The sequence below is a fragment of the Globicephala melas genome, chromosome 10 (assembly GCF_963455315.2).
Source record: "Globicephala melas chromosome 10, mGloMel1.2, whole genome shotgun sequence".
Taxonomy (NCBI): Eukaryota; Metazoa; Chordata; class Mammalia; order Artiodactyla; family Delphinidae; genus Globicephala; species Globicephala melas.
In genome coordinates this window covers 85,845,246-85,872,400 of record NC_083323.1, presented here as the reverse complement: position 1 = coordinate 85,872,400, position 27,155 = coordinate 85,845,246, and the positions used below count along the sequence as shown (strand labels likewise).

Sequence of the window (27,155 nt, the reverse complement as noted above, 5' to 3'; positions counted from 1 at the left end):
AGTGAGCTACAAAGTGCTAAGAGTTCTAAAGAGGACAGTTATTTCCAGCTGGCAGGAATAGTGCAAACTTTATGGAAGAGGATCATATAGTTGGAATCATACCGTAAGTAGTTTTTCAGACTGCCTTCTTTCAGTTAGCTATGTGCATTAAAGTTTCTACCTTGTCTTTTGTAGCTCTCTGTCCAATCCTGGCAGTTCCTCTAGATCCAATGGAGATGCCTCACTCCTAGAATCTAAGCTATAGAAGTTAGCAGATAGAAAGAGAATTTGGGGAGCTAGTATTCCTTCTGATATGCTGAAATGAGATTGAGAATAGAAGAAGTTCCTCTAGAGACGTAAAATAGAAAAAAAGGAATTTTGCTATTCTGATTTTGAGCATCCTATTTTGATATGTCCAGTATATGGTCCAATGGAATCTAACTCTTCTAGGGGAGAAATACATACTGAGGACCAAATGTCCGGTCACAAACAACTGTCTGAATACAATGTAAATTGTGGAAGGTATATTAAACTGAAACAGGTATTTGGAAAACAAGTTATCTGAAGTTTTAAATTTTCTATAATATAAGACCAAGTTTGTTACCTGAAACATTTAATTCATTAAGTTTGATCAAACCAGTGCTATTTTTATATAAGAAAAATAAATTGTTGGCACATAGTTTTCATTTTTCAAAGGAATGGCTTAGATTTGTAGAAACCTGTGAATTCCTAATCCAGTTTCTCAGTAACAGTTTTCCTCAGATATATTCGTCTCAGACAGCAGTTCCTTGACATTCTAAGATTTCTCACTCTCAGAAAATTGAGACTGATTAAAAGTAAATGAAATTGGCAAAACTGTAAACTATGAATCACTACCATTTTTATGTAACAATATAAAATTTGAAAATTAGCATATCTGTAAAATCTGGTCAAGTTACTAATGCTTAGAATTAGGAGTCAATGTCAGAGTTTATTAAAATAGCAGTAAAAGCAGATGGGCACTTCTGCTATAAGACAACATGTGTGTTCCTGAAAGTCCTCAAATTCTGCAAAATCATAACTACAAATAAAAACTGGGTTAGGTACAGGCCACTGAAGAGACCTAGGCATCATTATGATCAGAACATCAACAGAAGCAAAATTCAGCACCACAGGCCCTTGGTCAGCCCAGGCTGCTTCAGGAGGTATTAAAAATGAATACAATCGGGCTTCCCTGGTGGCGCAGTGGTTGAGAGTCTGCCTGCCGATGCAGGGGACATGGGTTCGTGCCCCGGTCCGGGAGGATCCTGTGTGCCGCAGGGCGGCTGGGCCCGTGAGCCATGGCCACTGAGCCTGCACGTCCAGAGCCTGTGCTCCGCAATGGGAGAGGCCACAACAGTGAGAGGCCCGTGTACCGCAAAAAAAAAAAAAAAAAAGAAAGAACACAATCAATGGAGAGAAAATGCTTCATGACTCCAAGAAGGTGGGAGTGGAGCCCTGAGGCCAAAAAAAAAAAGCACAGCCTACCAGGAGCCTAGCACTCAGTGAAGCTGGGCCTGTGCTTCTCTGGGGAGGAAGTCCTAGTGTTGGCATTCAGTTTTTTTTTTTTTTAAGATTTTTTTTTTTAAGATGTTGGGGGTAGGAGTTTATTAATTAATTAATTAATTTTTGCTGTGTTGGGTCTTCATTTCTGTGTGAGGGCTTTCTCTAGTTGTGGCAAGCGGGGGCCACTCTTCATCTCGGTGCACGGGCCTCTCACTATCGTGGCCTCTCTTGTTGTGGAGCACAGGCTCCAGACGCGCAGGCTCAGTAGTTGCGGCTCACGGGCCTACTTGCTCCGCAGCATGTGGGATCCTCCCAGACCAGGGCTCAAACCCGTCTCCCCTGCATTAGCAGGCAGATTCTCAACCACTGTGCCACCAGGGAAGCCCCCACCTTTTAATTTACTTAAAAATAGAGTTGAAAAATCTCTTGCCTTTGCAGCAATTGAGCTGAGAGATTTTCCCTTTCCCTGTGAAGTTATAACTCTACTCCTGCTATCCTAGCTGTCCTTCCTTGCCTAAGAAAAATTACATATGAACCAATATAACTTCTATGTTTTACTGACAACATTCTCCTTTTTACCAACCAGGCTTAATTGGCATTATAAGAAGAACAATGTACAGGCATATAATTTTCCTTCTTCCCTATATGTGTTGGCATGGTGAGGGTAGATAAAAGATGTCTATGCTATTGTATGTGATTTGAGCTTTGGAGATTCCTCATAATCTTGATTCTTGAGTAGAGTTAGGCCAAATCAATGGACAAGTGCTCCAAAATATTTTTTTTCAAAATTTTTAATTTCTACATAATCCAAATATATCAGTGTGGAATATCACTTTTTCCTTTGAAATATGTTCCTTGGGTTGACATCTTCTCATCTTACGTTGCAGGAGGAATTCCAGCTCCTATATATTTTGGGGCTCTGATTGATAGAGCTTGTATGAAGTGGTCTGTCAACAACTATGGGAAGCAAGGGTCTTGTCGGATATACAATTCCACATTATATGGGTAAGTTCTCATAAATATATTTCATTAATTGATTTTTTCCTTTGACTATGTTAATTACTAAAGAATGAGATATTTTCAGTGTAATAATAATATTAGGAATTATAGCTACCATTTAATAAACTTTGTAAACAACTCAAAGTTATAGAATTAATTCCATTCAGTTAAACCTAATAATTGTTCAAAGTATCTTTTGCATAAAGCTTCTCAACATTTAGTTAATAATGTTATTAGTTAATAATGTTATGAGGCGACTGCTTCTCAACCTACCAGGTCAGTGGTCATCAATCTTTCCTGCTCATTATAATCACCTGAGGAGCTTTAAAAACTATTTATTTTTTTCCTTTTTTTTTTTTTTTTTGGCTGTGCCATGCAGCTTGCAGGATCTTAGTTCCCCAACCAGGGATTGAACCCGCACCCTTAGCAGTAAAAACATGGAGTCCTAACCACTGGACCACCAGGGAATTCCCCCAAAATGCTAACTTCTATTTTGAAATACTTATTTCAATTTTGATTTAATTGGTCAGGGGGTGTGGCCTGGGGAATGGGAGTTTTAAAATCTCCTTAGGTGATTCTTATGTTCAATCAAAGCCGAGAATCCTTGGACTAGACCATGTGTACTAGGTAATTTTATGTGGCCTTGTGAAAAATTTTCAGTAGACCACAGGGCAGGGCTTTGTAGACAGCAAGCCTATAAGGTAAACACTGGCTCCTGGTTCAATATAAATGGATTCAATCTGATTATCTCACAGTCAGTTCATTTCCTTTATAATCTGTTCTCATTACACATGAACTAATCTATCCCTGAGAAAGTTAAACATTCCAAATATACCTTATTTTACGGAAAGCACTTGGGCAGATCGTGAACCATCCTTAGTTTCTGTGGGTTAATCGTCCTTTAAAAATAATCACAAACTTCTTATGCTCCAATCAAAAGAATCACTGAAATTGCTACTTCAATGTTTTTATGTAAGATTTCAAACATCATTTTTTAAAGGCCTTCTGCATACTGAAGAGCAACACTGTAAAGTGTTTTCGAAGTAAAAACTGACTTTTTTTCTCTTTTCACAGAAATACTTTCTTTGGCTTGACTACAGGCTTAAAACTCCCAGCTCTTGTTTTATATGTTGTATTAATTTCTGTTATGAAGAAAAAATATCAAGGAAAAGATATCAAGACATCAGAAAATGAAAGAAAATCCGTGAACGAAGCGAACTTAGAACCGTTAAGTAGTGATGCCGCAGTGGACCGTGAAACACATATTTAAGGGGAGAAAAAAATTCTTCTGCTGCTGTGTTTTCAACTAACATTGTATTAATTGAGTAGGATGTTATTTCTGAGCAGTTCCTGGTCCCTTCACTGACAATTTTCACATTCTATACTAATGATGGAACAATGAATCACCTATGAATTTATGACAATGAAACAAACTATAAATGGGAAAAAATGGGAGTACTCATTGTTAAGGTGTGGCTATGCATTTGTGGTTAAGATTAGAATATATGATCCATACAAAGTTAAAGTGAAAGGTATGGTTAATATGTAATAGAAGAAAATGTATTTGCTCAGGTAATTGTAACGCAATAAAACCGGTGACTAGAAGATAGGTAGAGGTGAAAAAGGAAGAGAGAAATTAATAGTCTAAATAAGAAGAAAAGCTTAATACCTTTCTTTTTAAAACAAGAACCAAAACCAGTTTGGACAATGTTACTCAAGCCTAAAGTCTAGTATGATGGAGGGCTTATGCTATCATGACATCTGTCATTCATGTGTTAAGTCATATATTTCCCAGACCTTATTAATTTCTAATTTGACTATCAGCACTTGATACATCTTCTTCCAACCTCTCATTAAAATACTGCTGAAGAAATAGAACTAATAGAAAATTTCCAAGCTGCAACTGTCAGACAACATATTACAGAATGTGTTAAGTTTCTTTCAAGCCCATGGATATGGATTAAGAAACGCTGACATTAACCTGAGAAAGCAAAGCCCATTTAAAAGATGTGTCTTCATTTTGTTTGTCTGCTCTGGCAGAAATGGAGTCTGCACCAAATCATTTACCAACTCTCTCTCAATTGCATGGCTTTTTGTGTGTTTCTGTTTGGTGCACAGAGATCTTTCACACCCTCACAAGTAGGATAAGAAGTAGAGTGAATGAGAACAAATATTTGAATACAGCATTTGCTAGTGATGGCAGCTTTATTATAGTGAATGCTAGAAGTTGTAGTTTTTACTCTGAATAGCAAAAAAAAAACAAAGTGGGTCATCAGAATCAACTGTGAAACACTTTTTTAAAAGAAACCACAATCATACACCCACATGAGAGTCTGATTCAAAACATTTGTGATACAGCCAGGACATCTCCTTTAAAAAAAAATTCACATAGAGCCCTTGATAAAGAGACACAAAAAAACAAACCACATGACAGGAGAAGATGTTCCTGAGTATACCAAAGTCACACAACATGAATGCTTGCTACAATCTCAGAATTACACTGGAAGTTATATATATTAACCTATTCTCAAACAGTAAACCTGAGAAAAGATTCATTAATCACAAAAGCAGAAATTTGGAAAAATCACCCACAGCTGGTTACTGTGTGACAGGTCTGATGGGATCTTGTATCATTAAAAAAAAAGACAGAAAATTACAGAGCTGTGTTTTAAAACATTGCAAAGAAAATAAAGGCACTATCTTGAATATTTATTTCTTTACCAATTATCGAATGTCAAAAATCTGACAGGTAAAATGAAATATAACAGTAAACAAAAACAAAGAATTACACTATCTCATGGAGCGCTTTACAATGGTGTGTTAGTTTCTGTTTTATAACAAAGGGAATCAATTATACATATACATATGTCCCCATATCTCTTCCCTCTTGCATCTCCCTCCCTCCCACCCTCCGTATCCCACCCCTCTAGGTGGTCACAAAGCACTGAGCTGATCTCCCTGTGCTATGCGGCTGCTTCCCACTGGCTATCTATTTTACGTTTGGTAGTGTATATATGTCCATGCCAATCTCTCACTTTGTCCCAGCTTACCCTTCCCCCTCCCCATATCCTCAAGTCCATTCTTTAGTAGGTCTGTGTCTTTATTCCCATCTTGCCCCTACGTTCTTCAGGACCATTTTTGTTTTTTAGATTCCAAATATATGTGTTAGCATACAGCATTTGTTTTCCTCTTTCTGACTTACTTCACTCTGTATGACAGACTCTAGGTTCATCCACCTCATTACAAATAATTCAATTTCGTTTCTTTTTATGGCTGACTAATATTCCATTGTATATATTTGGCACATCTTCTTTATCCATTCATCTGTTGATGGACACTTAGGTTGCTTCCATGTCCTGGCTATTGTAAATAGAGCTGCAATGAACATTGTGGTACATGACTCTTTTTGAATTATGGTTTTCTCAGGCTATATGCCCAGTAGTGGGATTGCTGGGTCGTATGGTAGTTCTATTTTTAGTTTTTTGAGGAACCTCCATACTGTTCTCCATAGTGGCTGTATCAATTTACATTCCCACTAACAGTGCAAGAGGGTTCCCTTTCCTCCACACCCTCTCCAGCATATATACGGGTCTTGTTTTTGTATCCATTCAGCCAGTCTATGTCTTTTGGTTGGAGCATTTAATCCATTTATATTTAAGGTAATTATCAATATGCATGTTCGTATTCCCAGTTTCTTAATTGTTTTGGCTTTGTTATTGCAGGTCTTTCCCTTCTCTTGTGTTCCCTGCCTAGAGAAGTTCCTCTAGCATTTGTTGTAAAGCTGGTTTGGTAGTGCTGAATTCTCTTATCCTTTTCTTCTCTGTAAAGGTTTCAATTTCTCCATCAAATCTGAATGAGATCCTTGCTGAGTAGAGTAATCTTGGTTGTAGGATTTTCTCCTTCATCACTTTAAATATGTCCTGCCAGTCCCTTCTGGCTTGCAGAGTGTCTGCTGAAAGATCAGCTGTTAACCTTATGGGGATTCCCTTGTGTGTTATTTGTTGTTTTTCCCTTGCTGCTTTTAATATTTTTTCATTGTATTTAATTTTTGGTGGTTTGATTAGTATGTGTCTTGGCGTGTTTCTCCTTGGATTTATCCTGTATGAGACTCTCTGTGCTTCCTGGACTTGACCAACTATTTCCTTTCCCATACTAGGGAAGTTTTCAACTATAATCTCTTCAAATATTTTCTCATTCCCTTTCTTTTTCTCTTCTTATTCTGGAACCCCTATAATTCGAATATTGGTGCATTTAATGTCCCAGAGTTCTCTGAGACTGTCCTCAGTTCTTTTCATTCTTTCTTCTTTATTCTGCTCTGCAGTAGTTATTTTCACTACTTTATCTTCCAGGTCACTTATCCGTTTTTCTACCTCAGTTATTCTGCTATTGATCCCTTCTAGAGAATTTTAAATTTCATTTATTGTGTTGTTCATCATTGTTTGATTGCTCTTTAGTTCTTCTAGGTTCTTGTTAAATGTTTCTTGCATTTTGACTATTCTATATCCAAGATTTTGGATCATCTTTACTATCATTATTCTGAATTCTTTTTCAGGCAGACTGCCTATTTCCTCTTCATTTGTTAGGTCTGGTGGGTTTTTACCTTGCTCCTTCATCTGCTGTGTGTTTTTCTGTCTTCTCATGTTGCTTAACGTACTGTGTTTGGGGTCTCCTTTTCTCAGGCTGCAGGTTCATAGTTCCCGTTGTTTTTTGTGCCTGTCCCCAGCGGCTAAGGTTTGTTCAGTGGGTTGTGTAGGGTTCCTGGTGGAGGGGAATAGTGCCTGTGTTCTGGTGGATGAGGCTGGATCTTGTCTCTCTGGTGGGCAGGTCCACGTCTGGTGGTGTGTTTTGGGGGTGTCTGTGGCCTTATTATGATTTTAGGCAGCCTCTCTGCTAATGGGTGGGGTTGTGTTCCTGTCTTGCTAGTTGTTTGGCATAGGGTGTCCAGCACTGTAGCTTGCTGGTTGTTGAGTGAAGCTGGGTCTTGGCGTTGAGATGGAGATCTCTGGGAGATTTTTGCCGTTTGATATTACCTGGAGCTGGGAGGTCCCTTGTGGACCAGTGTCCTGAAGTTGGCTCTCCCACCTCAGAGGCACATCACTGACTCCTGGCTGCAGCACCAAAAGCCTTTCATCCACACAGCTCAGAATAAAAGGAGAAAATATGAAAGAAAGAAAGAAGGAGAGAGAGAGAGAGAAAGAGAGAGAAAGAAAGGAAGGAAGGAAGGAAGAAAAAAAGAAGATAAAATAAAATAAAGTGAAATAAAATAAAGTTATTAAAATAAAAGATAATTATTAAGAAAAAAATTTTAAAAAGTAACAAAAACAAAAACGGATGGATAGAACCCTAGGACAAATGGTAAAAGCAAAGCTATACTGACAAAATCACACACAGAAGCATACACATACACACTCACAGAGGAAAAGGGAAAAAATATATATATCTTTGCTCCCAAAGCCCACCTCCTCGATTTTGGATGATTCGTTGTCTATTCATGTATTCCACAGAGGCAGGTACATCAAGTTGATTGTGGAGCTTTAATCCGCTGCTTCTGCGGCTGCTGGGAGAGATTTCCCTTTCTCTTCTTTGTTCGCACAGCTCCCGGGGCTCAGCTTTGGATTTGGCCCCGCCTCTGCATGTAGGTCACCTGAGGGCGTCTGTTCTTCGCTCAGACAGGACGGGGTTAAAGGAGCCGCTGACTCGGGGGCTCTGGCTCACTCAGGCCGGTGGGAGGGAGGGGCACGGATGCGAGGCGAGCCTGAAGCGGCAGAGGCCAGCATGACGTTGAAACAGCCTGAGGCGCGCCGTGCGTTCTCCCACGTAAGTTGTCCCTGGATCCCGGGACCCTGGCAGTGGCGGGCTGCACAGGCTCCCCGGAAGGGGGATGTGTATAGTGACCTGTGCTTGCACACAGGCTTCTTGGTGGCGGCAGCAGCAGCCTGAGCGTCTCATGCCCGTCTCTGGGGTCCGCGCTTTTAGCCGCGACTCGCGCCTGTCTCTGGAGCTCCTTTAAGCAGCGCTCTTAATCCCCTCTCCTCGCGCACCAGGAAACAAAGAGGGAAGAAAAAGTCTCTTGCCTCTTCGGCAGGTCCAGACTTTTCCCCGGTCCCCCTCCCGGCTAGCCGTGGCGCACTAATCCCGCCGCCAACCCCAGTCCTCTCCCGGCGCCGCGACCGAAGCCCAAGCCTCAGCTCCCAGCCCCGCCCGCCCCGGCGGGTGAGCAGACAAGCCTCTCGGGCTGGTGAGTGCCGGTCGGCCCTGATCCTGTGTGCGGGAATCTCTCCGCTTTGCCCTCCGCACCTCTGTTGCTGTGCTCTCCTCCGCGGCCCCGAAGCTTTCCCCCTCCGCCACCCGCAGTCTCCGCCCGTGAAGCGGCTTCCTAGTGTGTGGAAACCGTTCCTCCTTCACAGCTCCCTCCCACTGGTGCAGGTCCCGTCCCTATCCTTTTGTCTCTGTTTATTCTTTTTTCTTTTGCCCTACCCAGGTACGTGGGGGGTTTCTTACCTTATGGGAGGTCTGAGGTCTTCTGCCAGCGTTCAGTAGGTGTTCTGTAGGAGTTGTTCCACGTGTAGATGTATTTCTGATGTATTTGTGGAGAGGAAGGTGAGCTCAGCATCTTACTTTTCCGCCATCTTGAAGCTCCTCCCCGTTTGTAGATTTTTTGATGATGGCCGTTCTGACCGGTATGAGGTGATATTTCACTGTAGTTTTATTTTGCATTTCTCTAATGATTAATGATGTTGAGCATTCTTTCATGTGTTTGTTGGCAATCTGTATATGTTCTTTGGAGAAAGGTCTATTTAGGTCTTCTGCCGATTTTTGATTTGGGTTGTTTGTTTCTTTGATATTGAGCTGCATGAGCTGCTAGTAAATTTTGGAGATTAATCCTTTGTCACTTGCTTCATTTGCAAATATTTTCTCCCATTCTGAGGGTTGTCTTTTTGTCTTGTGTATGGTTTCCTTTGCTGTGCTAAAGCTTGTAAGTTTCATTATGTCCCATTTATTTTTGTTTTTATTTCCATTTCTCTAGGAGGTGGGTCAAAAAGGATCTTGCTGTGATTTATGTCATAGAGTGTTCTGCCTATGTTTTCCTCTAAGAGTTTTAGAGTGTCTGGCCCTATATTTAGGTCTTTAATCCATTTTGAGTTTATTTTTGTGTATGGTGTTAGGGAGTGTTCTAATTTCATTCTTTTACATGTAGCTGTCCAGTTATCCCAGCACCACTTACTGAAGAGGCTTTTCTCCACTGTATATTCTTGCCTCCTTTATCAAAGATAAAGGCTTTTCTCCACTTTATATTCTTGCCTCCTTTATCAAAGATAAGGTGACCATATGTGTGTGGGCTTATCTCTGGGCTTTCTATCCTGTTCCATTGATCTATATTTCTGTTTTTGTGCCAATACCATAGTGTCTTGATTACTGTCGCTTTGTAGTATAGTCAGAAGTGAGGGAGCCTGATTCCTCCAGCTCCCTTGTTCTTTCTCACAATTGCTTTGGCTATTTGGGGCCTTTTGTGTTTCCATACAAATTTTGAAATTTTTTGTTCTAGTTCTGTGAAAAATGCCAGTGGTGGTTTGATAGGGATTGCATTGAATCGGGAGATTGCTTTGGGTAGTATAGTCATTTTCACAATGTTGATTCTTCCAATCCAAGAACATGGTATATCTCTCCATCTATTTGTGTCATCTTTAATTTCTTTCCCCAGTGTCTTATAATTTTCTGCATACAGGTCTTTTGACTCCTTAGGTAGGTTTATTCCTAGATATTTTATTCTTTTTGTTGCAGTGGTAAATGGGAGTGTTTCCTTAATTTCACTTTCAGATTTTTCATCATTAGTGTATAGGAATGCAAGAGATTTCTGTGCATTAATTTTGTATCCTGCTACTGTACCACATTCATTGATTAGCTCTAGTAGTTTTCTGGTAGCATGTTTAAGATTCTCTACGTATAGTATCATGTCATCTGCAGACAGTGACAGCTTTACTTCTCCTTTTCTGATTTGGATTCCTTTTATTTCTTTCTCTTCTCTGATTGCTGTGGCTAAAACTTCCAAATCTATGTTGAATAATAGCAGTGAGAATGGCAACCTTGTCTTGTTCTTGATCTTAGTGGAAATGGTTTCAGTTTTTCACCATTGAGGACGATGTTGGCTGTGGGTTTGTCATATATGGCCTTTATTATGTTGAGGAAAGTTCCCTCTATGCCTACTTTCTGCAGGGTTTTTATCATAAATGGGTGTTGAATTTTGTTGAAAGCTTTCTCTGCATCGATTGAGATGATCATATGGTTTTTCTCCTTCAGTTTGTTAATATGGTGTATCACATTGATTGATTTGCATATATTGAAGATCCTTGCATTCCTGGGATAAACCCCACTTGATCATGGTATGTGATCCTTTTAATGTACTGCTGGATTCTGTTTGCTAGTATTTTGTTGAGGATTTTTGCATCTGTGTTCATCAGTGATATTGGCCTGTAGTTTTCTTTCTTTGGGACATCTTTGTCTGGTTTTGGTATCAGGGTGATGGTGGCCTCGTAGAATGAGTTTGGGAGTGTTCCTCCCTCTGCTATGTTTTGGAAGAATTTGAGAAGGATAGGTGTTAACTCTTCTCTAAATGTTTGATAGAATTCGCCTGTGAAGCCATCTGGTCCTGGGCTTTTGTTTGTTGTAAGAATTTTAATCACAGTTTCAATTTCAGTGCTTGTGATTGGTCTGTTCATATTTCCAATTCTTCCTGGTTCAGTCTCGGAAGGTTGTGCATTTCTAAGAATTTGTCCATTTCTTCCAGGTTGTCTATTTTATTGGCATATAGTTGCTTGTAGTAATCTCTCATGATCTTTTGTATTTCTGCAGTGTCAGTTGTTATTTCTCCTTTTTCATTTCTAATTCTATTGATTTGAGTCTTCTCCCTTTTTTTTTCTTGATGAACTTACAATTTAAAGGGGAAGAAGAACATTAACAAGATTAAAGTATAAAATGTTATAATGTTCTATAAATTAAAAGAATAAATTTATATGTGATATGTGCAGTGAAGGAAAGGAACATTAACACATATACAGTAGATTATTTGATCTACTTCAGAACCCAGGAATCCAAAATAAATATTAATATTTAATTCAATGGCATTTATTAAACATGAATACAGATCCTAGGGGAAAAAATTCAACAGAGATAAGAATATGATAAGTAAAATTTTCAAGGAAGCAAAATAATGCAAGATGTAGTTAAAATATGCATTGGATAAAATTGAAAGAAGACAATGGCCAAAACCCCAAATCCATGATAAAGAAGATACATTTGAAAAATCTGTGAAAATGTGGAAGAAAAAGGTAAAGAAACAATTTGTAAAAGAAAGGTAGGTGACTTAGAGGACAAACTAAAGCACCAACCTAAGAAATCTATTTTTGAGGAAGAAATCAGAGTTGGAAAAGAAGCATTAATCAGAGATGTAGTGGAAGAATGCCTTCCTGCTCTGAAGAAAGACTTGAGTATCCAGACTGAGGTCTCCTTATTTACACCATGTCTTCACACTCCCTTCCATTTTCATGCAATTGAGTCTTTGATCATGATATTTCTCTCTCCTGAAATACTCTTTTTTACCATGTAACTGCTTCTCAGAATTCAGATCTAAGCTTAATCACCATTCCTTCAATGTCTCAGACTTCTTAATTGGTGAGAAATTTTCCAGTGTATTTGTAGTAATGCAGCTCTTATCAAAATGGTAATTTTACATTTATTATGATTATTTAATAACTGTCTGTCTCCCCCCCTAGTCATAAGCTCTAGGAAAGTAGGAAGTGAACTCATTTTACCTACTTATTTTATTCCCAGGATCTAGCTTGGTGCCAGACAAATAGGTGCTTTATCAATTATTTTTGAAAGAATGAATGAGTGAATGAACTCCAAAAATGCCAGTCACATGAATGTTATAAATAAGAACTGAAAACCATGTGCAAAAATAAAAATAGCTGTATTAAGTCATTGGATAGGGAGTGATGATTTCTGATGTTTTGAAGATTTTCTTTAATATCTTTCAACAAAAAAAATTTTTTTTAAATGTCAAAAAAGTGGTTTTTGACTGCCATCTACATGCTAAGCATGAGATAAAAATATTTATGAAATAGAATCTTGGCCCTTTGGGAGCCCACAAATGAGGTGGAGAATAGGCATATAAATGTAGGATAATATACACTGTAATCAATACTATAATAGAATCAAAAAGTGTTCATGTATCTCATTCATAGGGACCATGCTAGTCTCTCTGTTTCAATTTCAACATATATATTTCTGGAGATTTTACCCCCTCCAAAAAAAAGTATTGAGAATTTATCACAACAAATTTGGCAGTGGCCATTGTCACTCTCCTCTTGCGTGCCTTCTACCCTTCCTAAGTAGACTTGCTCACCACCTGGAAACCAAGAAGATGATTAGACAAGCAGTGTGATTTCCCCAACACCAACTCCAAACCTGACTGTCATAGTTTATAAGACTAAAATATTTTGTAAAGGGAGTGTTGGTAGAAGTAGTTGAAAGGTAGAAATTTAAAAATTATCACTAAAAAACAACAACAAAAACCCACAGACACACCTCTGACTCCCAACCAGTCTCCATTGTTAAACTCGAGGCTGTTTCAAGTTCTATCCTTAGAAGCTTATACCTTTGAATTGAGACTTTGTTTAAATTGGAAGAGATCATATATTTATCAGGTACTTCACAGTAGAAGTGAGATTCTAATCATTTTAAAGCAATAGGTTTTTAAAAGGAGTGGAAATGGAAAACAATGAAGATATTCAGAAAGCAAGAGCAAAGGTAACAGAAAAGTGAGATGATTAGCACCAAAAATCTTTTGTCTATTCCCCATTTTGTTTAAGACTGATCTTACCAATAATGATTCTATACTTTTAAACCCTCTGTAAAAATGTTCCTTTGAGTCACATTCATCTTTAAAAACCCTTCATTTGTTTAATGATTCTAATAATATGTCTGTACTCTGTTTTATATCTGAGTTTGGTTTGGATGATTGCTTTGCCTATTCAGACTGTGTTTTTTATTACCTTTTTATGTCATAATTTTTTGTTGAAGGTCATAAATGTAGTATAGGACAGTTGATACAGAGGTAAATATTTTTCCTACTTGGAGATGAGCATATCTTTCCTTCTACTAGGCCTGTAGCATGGGGTTTCTATCAGGAGTGGGGCTGGATTTGAAGTTTGTTGTTGCTGTGGTTACCCTCAGTGCATCAAGGGCTTCAAATTCCTCTAGGGAAACCTTGTATTTAGGGTCTACTCCCCATGTGGATTTGGTTCTCCCTTTGCCCTGTTACCCACAAACAATCTGTCTCTTGCTGCTGTCCCCAATTTATCCCACTTTTATTTTTACTGTATGCTTGGGTTTTTTTTTAATATATATATATTTTTTTAATTTATTTATTTAGTTTTGGCTGTGTTGGGTCTTCGTTGCTGCTCGCGGGCTTTCTCTAGTTGTGTGCTACTCTTCATTGCGGTGCGCCGGCTTCTCACTGCGGTGCTTCTCGTTGCAGAGCAGGGCTCCAGGCGCATGGGCTTCAGTAGTTGCTGTGCGTGGGCTCAGTAGTTGTGGCGCATGGGCTTAGTTGCTCCGCGGCATGTGGGATCTTCCAGGACCAGGGCTCAAACCCGTGTCCCCTGCATTGGCAGGCGGATTCTTAACCACTGTGCCACCAGGGAAGTCTCTGTATGCTTGTTACCATGGGTGGACGTGGGTATGGAGGAGGGAGACAGGCAGACTGGGTAAACCAGCGTTTGCGGGTGACGTGCCCCTCTCCCAGGAGTGGAGCTTTTCTTCCTGCTTTCCTTCCCAGCTGCAGGAGTTTTCACCAGCACCCTCAAGCTACAGTTTTTGTTGATCATCCCCACTGAAGAGAAAAGCTTCCATTCCTTAGAGGAGAAAAGGGAGACCGGTCTGAGCAGAATGGGAAAAGGAGCTGCTGTTCTGCCCCAGCTGGCACCCCTGGTGTCCTCTCTAACCTCCCCCGAATGGCTGGTGGAGGTTCTGGAGGAATCAGCTGCAAGAGGTGTGAACCCCCTTCTGTTGGCCACCTTCAGGGGCTTCACTTTCTCATGCCAGCCCACACTTGGTCTTTAGCAACTCATTAAAAATTTCCATCTGAATCTTGTACTGACTTATTTGGTATTAAGTGGTTTCTGCCCCAAGTCAGTAAATGTTCAAATCCTGCTTCTCCCTGTGGGATCCTGACTCTAGCTATCCAGTTAGCTGTTTATCCACTAACCTCAGCTCACTGATGGGTTCAAGAAAAGTTGTAATTTACATTTTTTCCAGCTTTTTCTTATTATAAGAGTATGGATGCAATACTGTTTCCTGCTCTCTGAATGTCTGAGCTGAAACCAGAAGTCTCACTTTTATTCCCTTGATGTAAAGGAAAGTGTGTTTCAGTTAACTTTAGGAATTTTCAAGACCTATTTGAATTATATGAGAGTACCTCTCTTCCTTTCCCTCACCTGATGCTAGTCAATAGATTCTCCAATAACTAGGAAATTATCTATTTGGTAAACAATTCTAAGTACAGCTATCATTCTGAAATAGACCTTTCCTAAACTCACTCATTCCACAGGGCCAAGTCATCAGGCAAGAAGTCTTTTATTTTGTTTCTATTGAGTTCCTTCTATCTTCTCAGTTGAATGTTTTAAGACTGACTGGAAATTTTTTTAAAACAGTGAGTCTGGTTTTGTTATGCTGGATTTTTTACCCAAAGATTTATCCCTAACACCTGTGCATAAAGAGTTCTAGTGATGTTCACCCAGCAATATCTCCCATATTCTTATGATCTGTTCATTAATATAAAGTCTCCAGACAACTGATAAGAAAATAACAAATAATGCCATTAAGAATAAAGGTGGAAGAAAAGGTGTAATCTTGCAAATACATCTGATGTTTGGGATGACTACAAGAATATTTCCAATGTGGCGAAGTTGCTAGACGTTATTAGGTGTGTACTATGCTGGGTCTGCAAGGGATTTTTCTCCCAGGTCTTAAGGAAACATGCAGAGCTATGAAAAGAATGAGGTTTTCCACACATATTAAAGCCACTTAAATATGTCTTCCCCCATACTAACCATTCTAAGAAACTCAGCATAGTGTATCTTTACTTTGGGAAGAATCTCTCTCTCTCTTCCCCTCCCTTCATAATTTCTATTGCTGTCATTTCATTTAGTTATCAAAAATGATACTGGTGAAGGATGTATATTTTTGTTGAAGTATAGTTGACTTACAATATTATATTACTTTCAGGTGAACAACACAGTGATTTGATATTTTTATAGATTACATACCATACAAAGTTATTATAAAATATTATATTCCCTGTGCTCTACATCCCCATGACTTATTTATTTTATAACTGACAGTTTGTATCTCTTAATCCCCTTCCCCTATTTTGCTCCTCCCCCCGCCTCTCTCTCCTGTGGTAACCACCAGTTTGTTCTCTGTATCTGTGAGCCTGTTTCTGTTTTGTTATATTCATTCACTTGTTTTATTCTTAGATTCCTCACATAAGGAAAAACATACAATATTTATCTCTCTCTGATTTACTTCACTAAGCATAATATACCTTCCAGGCCCATCCATGTTGTCACAAATGGCAAGATTTCATTTTCGTTTTATGGTCGAAAAATATTCCATTGTGTATATGTGTGTGTGTATGTATGTGTGTGTGTGTGTGTATATATATATATATATATATATATATATATATACACACCACCTCTTCTTTATTCATTCATTCATAAACACTTAAGTTGTTTCCATATTCTGGCTATTGAGAATAATGCTGCTCTGGATGTTGGGGTGCATGTATCTTTCTGAATTCGTGAAGGATGTCTTTTGAATCTATCAAGCTTGATATATCATTAGGATATGTTAAGTTATTATTTTATTCAGAAATTGACTTCAACAGTGTTGGAGGATGGAAGGAATGAAAAATGCCCACTGAACTGAGAAGGCATTTTGAAACCGAAAAACAAGGCAGGCAGCTCGATATAATTAATGGATCAGTTTATTATAGGGTAACATTCACACGATAGGATTGGGCAGACAACAATCCAGAAGGGTTCACAGCTGCACTCACACTGCCAAGGGGCCACTGGGACGATTTTAGTTGACCTAGGGAAAGGGGTAGTTGCTTGGAAAGAGGACGGGCATTCCTAAGTCAAGATTCATGAATGGGTAACTAGTCTTGTGGATGCTGAGAATACGTCAGGGAAGGTTTCCATCACTGGGGACTAAAGGCTACCTGTTCCTAATGATTAGTAAACAGTGCCTATTAACCATGAATCCCCTCATGACAGAGAAGTGATTTACTGTACAGTACAGTCCTGTGTAGAGTCAGCAGAAGGACAGGAGAAACAGTGCTCAAGATGGTATCAGTTATGCTAACAGCCATACACATAGGAATTACAGACATCTGAGGGCTTGAAGAGTCTTGTGATTTCCTTTTTATTTTATTCCATTTGATTTTAAAGTAACATTTGCTTGAATTTTTCTTAGGGCTGATTGCAAGAAAAGTTTCATATTTTGTTTTTATCACACACCAGGCTTTACTTCAGTAGCTTTGTTTATAATAAAGCTCTGAGTACTACTTGGGCCATTTCTATAATTTGTGTCCTGTACGAGTCACATATATAAGTCATATACACATATAACAGGCTATAAATTTGAGAACAGTTAAAAGGAAAGTAAGTGCCTTGTTTAAAAATATAAAAATAATCTCAGGCAGTTGTTTGTTGGATCCACAAATCTCTCGAGTAATAAATTTTAAAATTAGATACATGGTTCATAAATTTTAAAAAATCACTTCCAAGATTTCTTATGCCTACTATGTGGTTGAACAAATGGAAAAGCATTTTAAATATACAATCAATAAAAGAAGCTCTTTGTTTCTATTCATCCTAGAGCAGGAGGTAATAGGAAATCAACATAAATTTCAAGGCTACAATGTTGTGTAATAGCACTTATTAATCTCGACCTAGACATAGGTGAACTTAGTGTAAAATACACTTAGCAATATGCATCTACTCTCTGGATACATAACATCCAACATAATATTCACTTTCTAAAATTTATCAAATATTCAATTGTTTTCTTCCCCTCCTTCCTTTCCTGGTCTTCTCTTTTCTTTCTCTTTCTTTGTCTTGTCCTTTTCCTTCCAGAATAATTCATTCCTGAGCCATTAGATGGGGCCAAGAAAGTAGGTATGTAGGTAGGTGCAGGTGGAGGAAAGCTGTTTAAGGGGAACTACAGGGACCTGAGTGGGTGTAAAAGCCCAGGAGTCCAAGCAGTGTTAGGAGAGTGTCCATAAGAGGGGTAGTCTAGCATAGGTGTCAGAATCCAAGGAAGGGTCTGTTAGTCGGGTTTTCCAGAGAAACAAAACCAAGAGGAGATAGATGATAGATAGATATAGATAGATATAGATAGATAGATAGATAGATAGATAGATAGATAGATAGATATAGATAGATAGATAGATAGATAGATAGATAGATAGATAGATAGATAGATACATAGGTAGTAGGGGGGTAGCCTAGAGACCCAGGGAAGGGTTGGTGTTGCAGTTTTAGTCCAGAGGCAGTCTGCTGGGAGAATTTCTTCTTCCTCAGGGGAAGCCAGTCTTTTTTTATTAAGGCTTTTGACTGATTGGGTGAGGCCCACCCACACTACGGAAGGTAATCTGCTTTACTCAAAGTCTACTGATTTAAACGTTAATTTCATCTAAAAAAGACCTTCACAGAAATATCTAGAATAATGTTTGACCAAATATCTGGATACTATGTCCCAGCCAAGTTGACACACAGCACCGACCATCACAGGAGTATAAGGGGGACATCACACATGGGGCACCCTGCCATGGGTGTCAGACCTGAATAGGGTGCAGAAGACATCACTGTGGGGGAGAGCAGAGTGAAGGCTGGATGTGAGGTGTTGGAACCCGAAAAGGGTGAGAAGGGTTTCCAGGTAGGAAAAGAGCAGCCCAGCAGCACACGGTGTTGGACTCTGTGTGGGGTGAAGAAAGTCTCTGCAAGGAAGAGAGTGGCACCAGGGATGGGAGACTGGTTGTCAATATCACACTGGCTTAATTCCTTTAGCTTTATAGGTCTTAACATCTGGTGGTGGGCTTCTCCAACTTTACCCTTCAAGATTGCTTTGATTTCTTCTTGGCCCTTTACATTTCCATGTAAAGGCCAAATTAATCTTGTCAATATCCACATTTCAAAAACGACTGGGATTTTGTCTGAGATTTCACTGAACTTATAGATAAAATTTGGGAGAACCGACATCCTTAAAATATTAAATCTCTCAATAAATGAACATGATGTAGGTCTTAATTTCTTTGAATACTGCTTTGCAGTATTGGGGATAGAGGTCTTAGACACAATAAGATTTATTGCTAGGATTTCAATGTGGTTTTATTTTTTGTTTTTTGTGTTTTTTTGATGCTACACTAAATAATATGCTTTACTAATATCATTTCCTAATTGCTATTGATATATGAACAGCTGCATTTGATTTTGTGGACTGCCCTTGTAACCAGTGAACTTTCTTAAAATTCACTTAATCACGTTGATAGCTCATCTATAGTAACTTGTGGATTTTCTGCAATACAAACGTGTCACTGATAGTTTTATTTTTTGTTTCTTTTCTTATGCTTACAAATTTTAATTCTTTTTCTTCCCATTTCTGTGGCTAGGACATAATGTTGAATAGAAATGGCAATAGTAGCCATTTCCTTCTCACTCCCAACGTCAGCAGGAAAGCTTTATTAAAATTAAATATCCCACTTAACTCTAATGTTTGCAGTAGTGCTTTTTTAAAAAAAGAAATCATGATCATGTCTGAAAGCATATCATATGGAACTTGTGATTTTTTGTTCTCATTCTAAGCAAATTATCACTTTTAATTTTATTATGTATTCATCATTTTGAAATTTTTTATAGGCCTTCCTCTCACATTTGGTAAACTTAAAAGCCCGCAAAACTCAGCCCTTCCACTGCTGGTGGCCGGGCTCTCACTGTCTTCCTGCTACACCGTGTTTCATCATCTTTCATCCCTATGCTTTTGCCTCTTGGTGGCAAGACGGCTTCTTGCTGCTCCTTGAGGCCTAATATCTTCAGTTCCAGAAGGAAGAAGGAAAAAGGGCAAAATGTCTTCCTAGAAAGCTTTGTCTTCTTCTTTTGGAAAGAAATCCCTTACCAATTAGCATGCTTCTGCAATGTTTCCCAAAAACAGAATGGGAAGTTTTTGCAAAAATCTCTGATTACTTAGTGACTCACCATATGTCCATAGGGTTTGAAATTACCTTGTGCTGTTATTTGTCATTCTGTCATTGTTTTCTGTATATATTTATTCACCCTAATAAAATGACACCCACTTGAATTTTAAGGCCTACAACTTAGTTCATCACCACCTTCCTTACATACACACACCAAGACACATATCCTCTAGAACAAAGGACAGAAACAAGAAAAAAGTTGCTCAATAAACATCCATTGGACGAAGTGAGAGAGTGACATGGACATATATACACTACCAAATGTAAAATAGATAGCTAGTGGGAAGCAGCCACATAGCACAGGGGGATCAGCTCAGTGCTTTGTGTCCACCTAGAGGGGTGGGATAGGGAGGGTGGGAGGGAGATGCAAGAGGGAGGAGATATGGGGACATATGTATATGTATAGCTGATTCACTTTGTGATACAGCAGCAACTGACACAATATTGTAAAGCAATTATACTCCAATAAAGATGTTAAAAAATAAACTAAACTAATAAGTAAATAAATGAACACCCATTGTAGAACCTTTGAAAATCTCACAATTGGAGGACTCAGTTCTTCCCTTTCTATAAAATGCCCTGTTTTATTTCTTTTATTATTATTGTTTTTGCTGATGTGTATTCTTTATGAAATTTTTTTCATTGTATTTTACATGCAAAAGAGAAAAGAAATCAGAGTACAAAAGGGGCAAAAATGAAAGGCAAATGCATTGTTCTTTGCTTTTCTTCCTGCTTCCAACGCTACACAGACAACCACTTCTCAGCAGTTCTGATAAGATATGTTTGCCAATTTTATCTGAATTTATTAAGCTTAAAATATATTTTAACTCCATGCTATAAAATATGAAGAATTCCTCTCCTCCCCTTTATGTTTTTTCCCAATTTTTGTGGTTTTTCTATGTACTTATTTTTAAAGTTCCCAAAAATATCAGTTATATTGAGAATTATAAATAATATATTAAACCATTTCTAATTCCATAAACCTAGACTCCTCACAGTATTAAATAAGACAATGAACGATCCTAGACTTCCCACTACCGGTTTTCCTGCTGTTTCTCTCCTCTACTTCCGTCTGCTGTGCCTTTACTTCTACCCTATCCTGAGGGAGGACAAATGCTCAGAATAATAACTGACTTCCCTAGGCCTCATGGACTTGAACAACAGAGGTCAGGAGAGGTCACAGAGCACTCCAATACTCACTTTCTCTGATTTTCTTTCCTCCACCAAGAAGTGTCAAGAGAGAACCCTAGACTAAAATGCCATCATTCCCAGCAGGCGATAAGAGTGAGCCCAAGACACTGGGTCCAAAATCATGTCTCTCTGGGCCTACCCTGCTCCACTGAGGGTATTCAAGTGGGTGAACTGTGCACAGAGTTAAGACTCAGCTTTCTCTGATCAACTTAAACCCATCAACAGAAGTCAAGAAAGACCCACAAGTACTCAAGTAAGATTTTGATTCTCCAGTTTGCCTCCATGACAAGGGGTCATGAGGAAGCCCAGTCATGACCCCTCCTAATTTTGACACTCACAGTCTCACCAACACTATCTGTCTTGAAATCTATCAGGACTAACCTCATTACGTCAGTTACCTAAAAAGTCCCGGAATTGCAGATGATCTCTCATTCCCCTTCTTCTAATTTTCATTCTCTAATTTCCATATACCTCTAATTATCAACTTTTTCTCTCAGACTCCAATTTTGAAATCTGCCCCCTTTCAGTTTGTCCCCTGGAACTCAGAGTCCCTCATCTCCAAAACTGTCCATATTCTCAAACTCATAAACCAGCATTCTCTTCACGGCTGCAGCCTCACCAAAATCTGGGTTTCTCCTGAGGACAACGCTTCCCCCAAAAGCATCTCATGTGGTAACTGTTGACTTTTTCTCACAACTCTCTGGATATAGGGTGAGTTCTTGCTCCTCTTTTAGCTTCCAGAGCATTCTCCCCATTTCCTCCCTTCCCAAATAAAGCAGCTCCAAGTTTCATGTCATCTGACCCTAACACAGAACTGTCCCTCATCTGCCACACGTCCCCTGAGTTGGAACTCCTCACTTCCAATGGTTTTAGCTCCTCTCTCCAGTGTCAACACTGTTCCTGTCTTGAATCACAGTCTTGATGAAGTCTCAGACTTCGTGAGCAGAGAACTGAACTCTTAAATCTTCCCCCCCAAACCTGTTCTACCCAGTCCTCTCTGTTGCTTTCTCCTTAAATGATGCATCCAATTCTCAGGAAATCATATTGGTCTGCAAAGTATACATAGACAGTCCCTCAGCTAACTGGCCTATTTCCTGTCTAGCTTGTGGTCTATTTTCTGTCTAACTTGTATTCTTTGAACTTTCAACTCAGAGGTTCCTACCTACATCCCAGGCTCCTTCTAAGTGCATCCTGAATGACAGCTCCTGCCACCCTGTTCTATCCCTGGAGACACTCCCATTCCCTTTATATGACACATAAATAATCAGAGTATATTGACAACCACTTCTCCAATCCTCCCTCTCCACATCTTCCTCACCCTTAAGGGAGTTCTATCATTGCATCTATATTGACTGTCCTTTCAGTGGGAGGGAGAATAAGTAGATAAACATGGCTGTTCATTCTATTCTCTTGAACCAGAAACTCCATATCACCCATAAGGCCTCTTGTGTCTCTAAAATCCTTTCATACTTTTATTGTATCCCTAAGCTACAAAATAATAATAAGTGTAGATCTAGTTTTAAATGTACATCTTGAATTTTCTTAACCTCAGTTCCATAACAGAAGCTACTTTTTAAACACTTCATTCTCTAAGAGGACATAAAGAAAATTTGTGTTTGTGTTCTAACTTAGGACACGTTGGGTGACATAAACATTAGACTAAGGAGGCCTCCTGAATCTGGGAAACTGATTTTTTGGATAACATCTGGCAATACAAACAGCCTTTAAGGACTAGTGTCTTTCGGGACTTCCCTGGTGGGAAGAATCCGCCTGCCAATGCAAGGGATACGGGTTCGAGCCCTGGTCCGGGAAGATCCCACATGCCGCGGAGCAACTAAGCCCATGCACCACAACTACTGTGCCTGCGCTTTAGAGCCCGCCAGCCATAACTACTGAGCCCACGTGCCACTATTACTGAAGCCCACGCACCTAGAGCCCATGCTCTGCAGCAAGAGAAGCCACTGCAATGAGAAGCCCGCGCACCGCAACCAAGAGTAGCCCCTGCTCGACGCAACTAGAGAAATCCCATGCACAGCAACAAAGACCCAACGCAACCAAAAATAAATTAATTAATTAATTAAAAAATACTGAAAAAAAAAGGACTAGTGATTTTCTAATATTGACCTTTCACACTTTGACTTAGACATTTGTTTTTAAGAGAGAGTTCAGTTGCCATTGAATTGCTGAAAAAAAAATCCAACAATCTTTGCTACATGATTTTTAATTACCTGATTAAGTTTGTCAGTACTCTGAACAAAATGAGCAAATATATGACATGAGTCAAAAAGCAGGGAATGAACTGAAATCAAGTGATGGCATATTAGTGAGTAATCTATTTTAAAAGAATCATGTCTGGAATGAATAGGAAGAGGTAAAGAACAATTCCAAAATAGATTTAAAAGATTTACTCTTCTTTCACATGAAGTGATAAATTTGAATAAAATACTTAAATATTCACATAAGAAGATAAGAATTTCAGTCTTGAAATAATCCTGATATCAAAGCAGAAATTCAATGGAATTAAATAGATTTTCATAATAGGAAATTTTTAGCATCATGTGGAAAAGATTTGGGAAATATGCCCTTATTTTGCATAAGTGAAAAGAGAAATTGCTGTTTTAACAAGTTAACATAAAAATAAAGCTGGTTCTAATATCCTACTTTGAAGGTTGTTTATAAATGTCCCTCTGAGGAAAATCTCAAATGCCATTGTTCCTTCAGAAATACCATCAGTGAACATTTTTTTACCTTGAGTAAAGAAAAATGTTGAGGTTCTTAAAGACAAGGAAATATTACCTGCAGTAAGTACCTCTATTGATTTTAAAAACAATTAAGTTGTAGTGTGTTCTCCAATTCTGCGAAGCATGATATAAAAGAGCATTATAGTTTAGTTTTCAATTCATCATCATTCAAAACTTTGGAATTTTGGTCCGTCTCTTTGCCCTCATTTTCCTTCCCTGTAAACTTGGCCTCAAGCATAGTTTCTGAAGAGGCATTTTCCTCTGGCAGACGATACTTCCTCAAAATAATGAGGATTAAAAAGGCTGGAATATAGCTTGATCCTCTTAGCACTGCTGGCAATCCAAGGTAGATGTATCTATCAAAAAAAGTTAAAACATATTAAAACTTATAAAGATAGTTTTGCATATAGTTAATTATTAATATTTTACTCTCATAAGGAGAGCAGCAGCTAATTGTTTTGCACGTCAACCTTATGAATTAACCTCATGAACTCACTTATGAATTCTAATGTTTGTTAAAATGAGTTTTGGGATTTTTTATCCAGATGATCGAAATTTATTTCCCTCTTTGCTAATCTTTTGTTACTGTTTTTATTTTATCTTTTTACATTGAATAGACTCCTCAACTTAAATTTAATACTGACAGGGATAGCAGTTTTATTTCAATATTTAATAAGAATGCTTCCAAAAATCACCACTAATTATAATATTTACTCCTGTGTTTTCTTAGATGATCTTAATCAGGATAAGGAAGTTTCTTTCTCCTCTTTTGAGTTTGCTCAGAGTTTTAGTTGTGAATTTGTAAAATATCACTAAATCATTTTTCTGTACGTAATTAGCAGAATATCCAAGATTATTATTATAATTCTATAACAAACTCTGTTAGTTTTTATATCTTTTTGGATTCAATTTGATAATTTTTTGCATGTATATTTACAAGTAAAATCAGCTTATACTTTTTTCATTATACTGAACTTGTCTAATGTCAATATCAAGGTTGCACTAGCTTTGTAAAATGAATTGGGAAATTTTCCCTCTTTTTCCGTTTCTAGGAATAACTTGTATAATGCAGGAATCATCAGTTCATTGAAGGTTTGTAATACTTGCCTTAAAAGCTTCTGGACTTGATGTCTTTGGAAGATGAGAATTTTTGACTGATTCAAAATTTTTAAATGGCTATGAAAATATTCATGTTTTCTATATATTTATAGTAAAATTTGATAATACATATTAATCTAGAAAACTATTTAACGTGTTTCCAAATTATTATGTATAAAATTCCTAAGTATCTGTACTTACATTTCCTTTTTAGTTCCTAATAGTGTTTATTTATGCCTCTTCTCTTTCTTTATTTGCCTTTCCAGATTATTGTTATTATTATATTTCAATCTTTTAGAAAACACAGCTTTTTTGGGGTTACCTCTATGGTGTGTAGTCTATTTATTAATTTCTGCTTCTTATATTCATGTTCTACTTCTAAAATTTTCTTTTATTAGGAAACATTTCAAGAATTCAGGAAAAAAAGAGTTAAGCATATTTGTACTCACCATCCAGGTTTTTTAAATGATTAAATTTTGCCATTTTTGTTTCAAACCAGGTTAAAAGAAAATATTTAATTCCTGTGATCCTACTACATTCTAACCCATCCCAGGTGCAACACTATGTTGAATTTTATGGATTTTGTTCCTAGTTTATTTTTATAGCTTTACAAAGTATGCATGTATCCATTCGTAATTTATACAATTATTGTATATATTTTTACATTTTAAATAATTGGCATAATACTACAGTTTTATTTTGAAAGTTTTTCTGTCAGCCCACCATTTTAAAACTAGGCTCATTCATATAGTTCTACATCATTTATTTTTAACTGTTGAACAACACTGTGATGTATGAACATGAAAGCAACTCTTCTGCCCGTTTCCTGTTTACCCATTTCTGTCCCCCTCTAACTTTAAAACCCTAATTATAGGAATGAAATCACTAAACAATTGAAACTAACTCCTGACTTAACGCTTTCTTTAACGCACACCATGCTTTGAGTAGCCTGTTGATTCTTCTCCTAGTTAAAAAGAAGTAAGAGTGAAGAATTAAAAAGATAAAGAATGGTTAGCTCTCTGCTCCCAACAGCTCGCTTAGCAATCCTGCAGGCAGATCATTCAGGCAAGATAACATCTGAAGATAGAGTCAGCCAGTCTGCACTCGGTGGGAATGATGCAGAACAATCTCCTGCCTCCATGATTCACTGAGATTCTTCCCACCCTCCCCCTCCCCCCAAACACTTTTTCCTTTAAAAACTGTCATGGCTAAGCAGAATCTTCGGAGTTGGTCTCTGGACACGAGTCCACCTTCTCCCCAGATTGGCAGCTTTTCTGACTAAAGCACCTTTCTTTTCTACTGACACTGCCTCTCAGTGTATTGGCTTTTGAGTGGCTAGCAGCCGAACCTGAGTTCGGTAGCAAACACACCACGGCTTATTATCCATTTTCCTGTGGGACGCTTTTGTTCAAAATTTTTTAAATATCAACAAAACTGCAACAAACCTTTGTTGCCATGTCTCCTTGTGCATGTGAGCAAGAGTTTCTCTAAACTATGTGTAAGCATCTTAGAGGATGCAGCTTAGTAAATATTGCCCAAAGGTTCTTTTCAATAGTTTTTATTCACCGCCAGCAGTGTATGAGAGTTCCAGATGCTTCCAGTTTGTGTTCTATCATTCTTCACTGTCTATGGTGTTTTCTGTTGCAAACATTTTTAAAAATTTTATATGTAGTCACATTTGATAATTTCTTGCTCTCTGGTTTGTGTTTTTGTTTCAACCCAAACCCAGAGCAATAAGGACCATAAAGATATTAGGATCCATGGTTGTTGATGACCTATCTGCTATTGGTCTAACTGTTATTTCTTTATAAGCCACATGTTTATTTCTCTGGGTAGTGTTTATGTTTTTTCTTTATCTTGAGCATTTGTAATTTCACTCTGATATGTCTATTTAATTTATTCCATTAGGCATTTGAAGTGCACTTTTGATCTGAAAATGTATGACTCTGTTAAATTCTAACGAATTCTAAGCCATTAGTTCTTTAATTTATCTCTGCCATTTCCTCTATTCTCTGTTCTAGAAAATTTCTGAGATATATCCTTTAATTGCTAATTGGTCTTTAACATTACTTATGTAGTTCATTTTTGTTGAATCAGTTCAAATCATTGATTTACATTCTAGATAAATTCTTCTGTACTCTCTTCCATTTCACCAATTCTTATCTTATGTTGACTTGAAATTTATTATGTATTTAGAATTCTTTTTATTTCACTGCTATCCATTTAATCTCTAATATTTCCAAGAGTTCTTTTTGATATTCTTATTTCTGCTAGAATTTTTTCATAATTTCTTATTCATTTTTTAA

The 27,155-nt window shown here is 38.0% G+C and overlaps 2 protein-coding genes across 9 annotated transcripts in view; one reads left to right on the top strand and one right to left on the bottom strand.

The window, feature by feature from the left end:
• Window positions 1-3,772, top strand: part of LOC115844342 (solute carrier organic anion transporter family member 1B3-like) — a 53,241-nt gene extending 49,469 nt beyond the window's left edge. The window contains exons 13-14 of the mRNA XM_030841310.2: window positions 2,391-2,508; window positions 3,577-3,772. Of these exons, the coding sequence (XP_030697170.1) occupies window positions 2,391-2,508; window positions 3,577-3,772 (314 nt within the window). The remainder of the gene's footprint in view (window positions 1-2,390; window positions 2,509-3,576) is intronic.
• A 12,793-nt stretch (window positions 3,773-16,565) lies between these two features.
• SLCO1A2 (solute carrier organic anion transporter family member 1A2) overlaps window positions 16,566-27,155 on the bottom strand; it is a 114,072-nt gene continuing 103,482 nt past the window's right edge. For 7 of the 8 annotated variants that reach the window (XM_060305982.1, XM_060305980.1, XM_060305985.1 and 4 more), the window contains one exon: window positions 16,566-24,107. In XM_060305982.1, coding sequence (XP_060161965.1) covers window positions 23,891-24,107 — 217 coding nt within the window. In that variant the 3' untranslated portion in view covers window positions 16,566-23,890. The remainder of the gene's footprint in view (window positions 24,108-27,155) is intronic. The other variant, XM_060305984.1, reaches the window with a different exon arrangement.